At 31.9% G+C, this 8,397-nt stretch overlaps 1 protein-coding gene across 3 annotated transcripts in view; it reads left to right on the forward strand.

Moving 5' to 3' along the window:
- LOC106466144 (hemicentin-2-like) overlaps positions 1-8,397 on the forward strand; it is a 40,106-nt gene that overhangs the window by 14,319 nt on the left and 17,390 nt on the right. For all 3 annotated transcript variants that reach the window (XM_022394138.1, XM_022394036.1, XM_022394084.1), the window contains exons 4-5: positions 967-1,078; positions 5,820-6,155. In XM_022394138.1, the coding sequence (XP_022249846.1) occupies positions 991-1,078; positions 5,820-6,155 (424 nt within the window). In that variant the 5' untranslated portion in view covers positions 967-990. The remainder of the gene's footprint in view (positions 1-966; positions 1,079-5,819; positions 6,156-8,397) is intronic.

An 8,397-nucleotide genomic window follows, 5' to 3' on the forward strand; every position in this document is an offset into this window, starting at 1 on the left:
GCTAGTCATCCTCATCCACCCCCAAATCTTGGGCTACTTTTTACCAACGGATAGATTGGGATTGACCGAACATTGTAACGCCCTCACGGCTGAAAGGACGAGCATGTTTGGTGTGACAGGGCATATAAAAGATAATATATATCAACAAATTTCTGGAACAACAATTGATATTCAAGTTGCACACACTAAGGTTTTTTTGTTTTTTAAGGGAAATATTTAAGAAAGTCGAGGTGTTTTGAACTTAATTATAATATTAACTTTTTTAAAGAAATGTGGAAAATGTTTCTGATGAATGATAACTTTAAATGATATGCTATTTTTGATTTTAATATGTGTTTCTGACATACAGTTTTATTTTGAAATGAATAAGAAGAGTTTTATATTTTGCTAAGAAATATTTCGGGGAGCTTCAAATTGCCTTCTGCTATAAACCAATAAATTTCCACTGCTATTTAAAATTCAACCTTATAAATACCAAATTGAATGTCTCTCTGACTATCCCTCGGAAGTTTAGAAAGAACAGTTTTAAACGCTAACAATTTAATGGAATGTTTGATAAAATGTGCGGTATACACATGTTTAATAAATAACATTGTTAAGAGAAAACATTAAGTATTATAAAGGAAGGCTAAAATATAAGTACAAACACTGCATCTTGAAAATAATAATAACAATTATAAAATGAAAACACTGAGAATCTTCTAACTGAATACGAAAATTCGCTCAATAGCTAGTGTTTCTTTTTTGTAGTTAGAATATTGTGAACTAACTTTTTTTCAGATTTTAACGCTGATGATTGAATTTGAAAAAATTCCGAAACGTCCGTAATTAAAATGTTTTTGGTATTACCGTGTTTTTTTCAATATTCATTATAAAGCTTCGTTTAACAATATATTAAAATATGATCATAAGTATAAATATTTGAATTTGTGTCTCATTATAAATGTGTTTTTCATTTGAATTTAGTTTGGAAGTGCGTTTGGATGGCTGATGGGTAATTCTCGTTTGGGATTCATAAACTGGCAGTTGATTTTCTATATAATTGCTCTTCTTACTGCCACAAACTGTCAGCATAACGGTAAGTTCCTTCTTTCTTGTCCACTAGGCGCAGACTGCTATGGCTATAAAACTACCAAAAACTGCAATTTGCAAAAGGCGTCTGAAACTAATGCTTGTTTTGTACAGATCAAAGGCACTAATATGTTGTCGGCATGGGTTAAGGGCTTTAGTGATTTTATATCTCCCTCTGTTGGGTAACCAAAGCAGGAAAGTATTAAAGGTTTATATGTAAATTTCCAATTGAAATCTCTTTCAAAATCGTATAATAAATCAGATATACAGTTTAAATATTTTTTATGCTTGATATACGTAATTCCTATATATAAATACAAGAACATTCTTGGGTGTGTGTATATATATATATATATGAGTGTGTGGTGTGTGCATATGTATATATATATGAGTGTGACGGAGTAGATTCTGGAAAAAGAAATATCTGTAATATCTGAGGTGAACACATTAAGTTATTGTAATAAGGAAGTGTGAGGTTTAGCTTTTTAGTAAAATTAAATTGGTTCTTAAAAGTTTATAAATTGTGCCAGTACTATCAAGTTCCCATTTCAGTAATGAACGTTACTGAAATAACAAAAATATTCATGACTTATTATAAGCTTTTTTTGTCATTTGTTATTTTAACATCACTTTGCTTTTTGATTTTGAAAGATATAAAAGTAGCAATTTTATTACTTTTTATATGAATAGTTACCATGTCGCTGTTTTTTTTTTTTCACTTAACCTAAACATTTACCTCTCGACTAATATGTAAGACACTCTCATACAATTTTGTTTTTACAATCTCATTTTTTAACACGTCCTTCAGGAGCCAAGGGGTGTATTTACACTACAATTTGTTGAATATTAAAAGTAAGTTCAACCCGAAAACCCCCAGAGAGAGTGGTTTTGGACGTATCTTTTCGAGACGACATCGAAACAAGTTTTTGTTTGTTAATTGATAAATTCTCAAGTGAAATACAGCATCCTCAAGTCTCCATACTAGGTAGTACTAAGGTCTACCCGCTGGTAGTAAATTCAGTATATATAAATAAAGCCACATTCCCAGCATGATTAATTAAGTAATTACCAACATTTTATGCTTCTGTTGTCAACTTTTAATGTTTAGCTTTCAAATGAGATACGAACTATTTCACCTGCGATTCGTTAGGGAAGGTCGTAGTATCACGGTAGTCAGGAGTAAGATGAGCAGATAGGAACACTTTGAAAGCAGCTACACGCATAATATTGAACTCGGTTTGTTGCACAATATCTACCAAGGTGGTTTGAAATGGTTCCTGAATACCTCTGCGTGCAATTTGGAGATTTCCATGCTTCTTGTGCGTGGCCATTAAGCTGGTGATGCAGTGTTTGATTTCAGTCACCTAACCACTTCAAATCACTTTTCACAGCCCCAACGCCATAAGAGTTTGGGAAATGCCTTCTTTTTAGCCACTAAAAATGTTCAAAAATTCAGTTCAAATTAAGAAAAACCGGATTTGGTAGTTGTTGTTTTTTCAACAAAAATGTCCCCCACTGGCTCATTAACAACGCTATTTGTGATAATTTTACGTTTTCTGTAGCTCGACAAGAACCACTACGTCATTACGTTTAATTCTTATATCATTTAATATTTATTTGCGTTACTTAAGCGTTACATATGGTTACGCACTCGTTGTTGGTATTTAAGGAGAATAATTCATACAGATCAAAACACCTTGGCATTTTTAATAATCACCTGTAGAAATTAAAACAACTTCATTGTAAAAAAATACATATTATTAGAAGAATCAATTTAACGAATTTTATTTTGTTGCGTCATATATATATTTATGTTATGATAAAATAACAAAACACTAAATTAATACTTAATATTCAACTATGGATCAACCGGACTGACTTAAACCAAAATTACCTTTTATTCCTCTGCAGAATGTATGTTTTTCTTTACAGCCTTACATTTACACAGATACATTACAATGACAAGATTCTATTATTTTGAAGCTGTTCTATAAGCTTTGTATATCATTATTTTATATCGTAAACGTACATCCTTGACATCTAGCGAATACACTTGCTAAAACTTGAAAATTATATATTTAGATACTAGGCCAACTTGTTGCTCACCTTGAAATACAATAATATATGTGCGCGTGAGTATATGTGTGTATATGACATATCTTATCACTCCTTAACGTTTGAATTAAAGCATTTCTTATAAAGATTGGTCAATTTTAGCAATAAAAACATATAGGGATTTGAAAAAATTATTTCAATAAATTATAACCTAGTGATATTTTTCCTTTTGTGCATTTAAAGTTGACCGTGTATGCAATATGAGTATTCGTTAATCATGGAAATCAATATCAACGTTATATAACACTTAGAGCTTGGAAATATTCTACACATATATGTATATAGTGCTATTGCATAAAATAGTGACACTTTAATTTTCAACACATTTAACTTCTTAGAAAAAAATTTAATAAAGCTGAAAAACATATACCTGCTTAACAACCTTAGAAACCATGTTGCGTGAAATCTAACGTGTTCACCTTGTAGATTTAACGTGATGGCAATTTCATAACATACGGAAGATTAGGCGCTATCGAGAGAACCTGCTAAGTCATAGGTCACACAATATATTAGGTTTGATGGGAATAAAAATCTAGAAATGCAGGTTATTTGTGACTACGTAAAAGAAGTGCAGTTCGAGAAACCGTCTGAGGTTCTACATTTTAAAACCGTATAAGTTGTGAAACATAACCTTGACCACATAGATATTACAGATGAAATAGTTAACAGCAACAGTTAATAATACAATATCGTCTATTGCGTTTACAAAGTTAGTCGAAAAGCCACAGTCAATGAAACAAAATATCAGAAAAGTTTAAATTATAGAAACTAGTTTCGCTACATTCATGCGTCTTCTTCAGTCTCACGTTATCTTCGTGAGTTTGAAGAGGATCCATGAGTGTGTCGAAACTAGTTCCTCTAATTTAAACTTTTCAAACAGTTTGTTTAATTAACTGTTCTAACAGCAGTTAATTTCTAGGCAGGTGTGTATTTTGTGTGTAAATTAATAAGTTACTCCTTGTACACCTTTAGTGTACCTATTCAAAAAATATTTTACAATGTTTTTAAAAACAAGTAAAAATTACCAAACACCTCTTACGAATTTCATAATAAGCGTTTTCTTGTGGGAGCCGTAGAATTTATATAATATTAGAAAATAGGTACAGAGTATAATTTTAATTCAAAGACTACAGAAATTTCTTTTATAAAAAAATCAATTAATAATTAACTAAGTAGGCATTGGAATTGGAATTATGATAGGTATTTCCGTATTTTAATGATATTTCATTTCTATTTGACGTTACTTATATTTCACAAACTATCGATAAGATTTTATCCTTTACAATGTAAGTGTTTTCATCCAAAGTCAACAAAACAGTTTCATGTCTAGATTCATAAGAAAATGCTTGTTCCGATTTTATTATACTTGTTTCTAAAATATAATTTTCTGTGGCTCGCGGGTTTGAATCCTCGTCACCGAACATGCTCGTCATTTCAATTGTGTGGGCATTATTATGCGCGGTCAATCCTACTATTTCTTGGTACGAGAGTATCCCAGTTGACAGTGGGTAGCGTTGAAATTCAGCCTTCCCTCTTGTATATCACTGCTGAATTGGGAACAGATAACGCAGATAGCTCTCGAATAGCTTTGCGTGGAATTAATATTAACACAAACCAAAAATTTAAGTTGTCTATTTTCTTACACAAACATACATTTATTTGCATTATTTGTAAAAAATAGTTTCACTAGTCAACTATTGAATTACTTACTTTAGATAAATTAAGAAGAATATACATTCTATTTTCTCATTTATGCTCATGTAGATGCTCTCTATCAACAATCGAGTTTCATTAATTAATAAAATGAACATAAAAACAGGAGTAATTCATAAAAAAATCTGTGAAATAAGAAAATAGTTGCATATAAATAAGCTTCTTTCAAATATCCTAAGTTAAAGTTCTTAGTGTAAGTAAGAGTTACAGGTTTTTCTAAAACAAATACCACAACGCTGCTTTTTTAGAAACCAACGCCATTGGATAGCCCAACTTCAAAAGAGAGAAAATAACCTTTTCAATAAAGTGTAATATCGTATGGCAATTAAAAACAACCATAATAAAAATGGTCTTCCATTTGATACTTTTATGAACGATTGTGTATTAAACATTTTGTTTTAAAATAACTAATACTTTTCCTTAAATTTAAAACATTTTAATATTATTGAACTAAGCGTGTACTTTAACCCTCCTATTTGTAATTTTAGTTACTTGAGTATATTTTTATTTTATAGGTCATTTGTTTTTTTTTATTTCGACAATTTTGATTATGCTTTAACTATATCCTTCTTTGTTTAATAAGTATATGTATGTTTGTATGTACGTACGCAACAGTATTTTTTACCTTCAATGATATTTTCTTAATACAAATACTAATAGCGTCTCTTGAACGGAATGAACAAACAAACTTTGGGTACGAAATACAGTTTGTTAAACGTAAAACGTGTACAAATCGGTTATATATATCTGTGTATATGAAATATATGTATAATATAGAATTTACAAAGGTAAATTTATGCATATATATATATGCGCCGCATTTGTTATAGATTTTTGAGTTTTTGCGTAATTTTTAATAATGTTATTATCATATTTCCCCCAGGAACACACAAAAAAATATTCAAATAATTTCTTTTCAGTTTCACAAGAACTTTTAGTCATCTCCGGAAGACAGGCATTGATTCCGTGTAATGTGTCTATACCCGATTACGAAATAGCTATTTCACTAATCATGTGGTTTAAAGAAGAATCTGAGACACCAGTTTATACTATGGATGCCAGAAAAGGAAATCTTCGGAATGCTGTTCATTTTGTTGGAGATCAACTTCGGCCTCGTGCCACCTTTGATCTTTCTACTCAACCACCGTTGTTAAGAATTGATCCTGTCAAAGATTCAGATTCAGGGGTTTATAGGTGCCGAGTGGACTTCCGTTGGTCAAGAACTATTTACCACGAAGTCAAGCTAAAAGTTATTAGTAAGTAGAGCTTGAAAATATACAGCGTCACTCATTTGTTGAGCGATAAATTTCAATGACTGATCAAAGCTGAATTCTTTTCATTGCGACTGTGAAAATATCCAAAATAATAATAAGACACAGTGAAAATTATCCTACACAAACATGGATTAATTAAAAGATGTGTTTTATGCGTAAATGTGATATGAAAATTATACTTTAGATAAACGTAATTAATCCAATTCTATTGCTTGGCAGACACCGCGAGGTTTTATTAATAACATTAGCATCTAATATTTGAACATTTTCATGATGTAAGTTAACTTTGAGTAAAAAATAAAAAATAAAAAACAGGTAACTCGCTAGAATTGCGAAATACCATATTTAACTATAAAGCTATAGACTTTCATGTTGCAAAAACGTGTGATTTACTTATGAACTTTAGGGAGCAGTAAGCATGTCAGGTACACTTGCATTGGAAATTAGCTGAAATTTTCAAAATAAATATTTGGAGTCCTGTATTCACAGTTATGGTTAAAACAAATCTATTCAACCAAGTTAATTCTATAAGTAAGCACAGTTTATGGATAACAAGCATACAATACCTGCGCTGTCGGGGTTCAAAAGTCCCGCCCCTCAGTGGCTCAGCGGCATGTGTGAAGGTAACGCTAAAAATTGTATTTCGATACCGCAGTGGGCGAAAGCACAGATAGTCTATTGTATAGCTCTATATTCGATAAAAAACAAACAAACAATCAAAGGCCTCATTATGATTCATAAATATCCCATTTTACAAATCAAGCCCCTCCATTATCCCCACTTTCTTCCTTAGCTACCCTGAGGAGGATCCGCACTAGAAAAAATACCCATTAGGATATCAACCCGTGGTATCTAAGTTTGGTCCCTTTAGCATGAGAGAGAGGGTATGAACATAATTTCAAAGATGGCGTCCTGGGATGTCAAGGGTAGCAGGAACACAAAATTTTATATCACATTTAGGTTCAATGACCCTGATAACCTATTCTTATATCCCATTTTCGTGCCTTGGTAACTTCCGGGCACGATGTAGACCCCTTTGTACCCCATTGATAGGGTGCTACTCCTTACAGATAAGGACGCCCCGGGATCACCTTAAATCCACTGCCAAGTTTAGTCCTGCAAGCTAGCTCCAGAACTGTTGGAGAAGATGCATACAATGCTACAAGGTGAATTAATGTAGGAAATACCTTAACAGCATTTTCTTATTCAGATGTTTCAATATGATTTAATAGATTAAGCTAGTATAGTGTAATTTAGGATAATAAAGGAATCAGCATTTTAAAGTATAAACATTTCTTAAGCACCTTTTTAAGCATTATAAAAGATGTTATGTGAATTGAGGGGGAAGATACAATGGAAATCCCATTACAATACAAAATATAATATACCTTTGAGCGTAAGTAAATCCACATTTTTCTAAGAGGACGCTAGCGGTCACGGCGACAAACATAAACTGCCTGGCATCCGAATTGGATTTTTTTTCTTTTTTTATAAGTCGTTCTCTCAATAAAGGCATATGAACTTAGGTCAAGCGAAGTCAACAAATAAGGAGACCAGACTGAGTAAATTTGTTTCCCTTAGAGAAAAGGCTTGGCAATAGGTTTTGATTGAAGTTTCCGTTAGTGTCTTCAGAGAAGGGTATCTAACTGGTTTCTTACCTAGCCTTAATAAAAAAAAAGGGGGATTTAAAGGGGACGACTAGCTCTAAGGTCAAGTCCGTGTTGAGCATTTTCAATTTAAAATAGCTAATATAAAATAAATTATGTTGTTATTTTTTGGCTTTGTTTTTCATATACTTTAATTATATATTTCATCACAGCATTAACATCTTCATGTGCATTTCTAAAATAGCCAGAAAAAAACCCTGAACGTAACAGGTGGATGAAGGATAGAATATAATTATGGGATATTTTGAAAGGAAATCCTCTGAAACATGAAAATGCCAGATAAAGAAACAGTTTTATTCTCGAGTAATGGTAATAAAGAATCACTGTTTCTCGCATTTTCAGGATCAATAAATTTCTTTTGTGTTAAACTTAATTTCATAATCATTTATACGTTTAATTCAAAGAGATTTGTTTGAAGTTAAGCACAAAGCTACATAATGGGCTATCTGTGTTCTGCCCACCACGGGTATCGAAACCCGGTTTCTAGTGTTGTAAGCCCGCAGACATATCGCTGTGCCACTGGGGGGGGGCTATTTAAAGAGTTTGTTTGTTTGAAT

Source organism: Limulus polyphemus, unplaced genomic scaffold, assembly GCF_000517525.1.
Source record: "Limulus polyphemus unplaced genomic scaffold, Limulus_polyphemus-2.1.2 Scaffold2, whole genome shotgun sequence".
Lineage (NCBI taxonomy): Eukaryota > Metazoa > Arthropoda > Merostomata > Xiphosura > Limulidae > Limulus > Limulus polyphemus.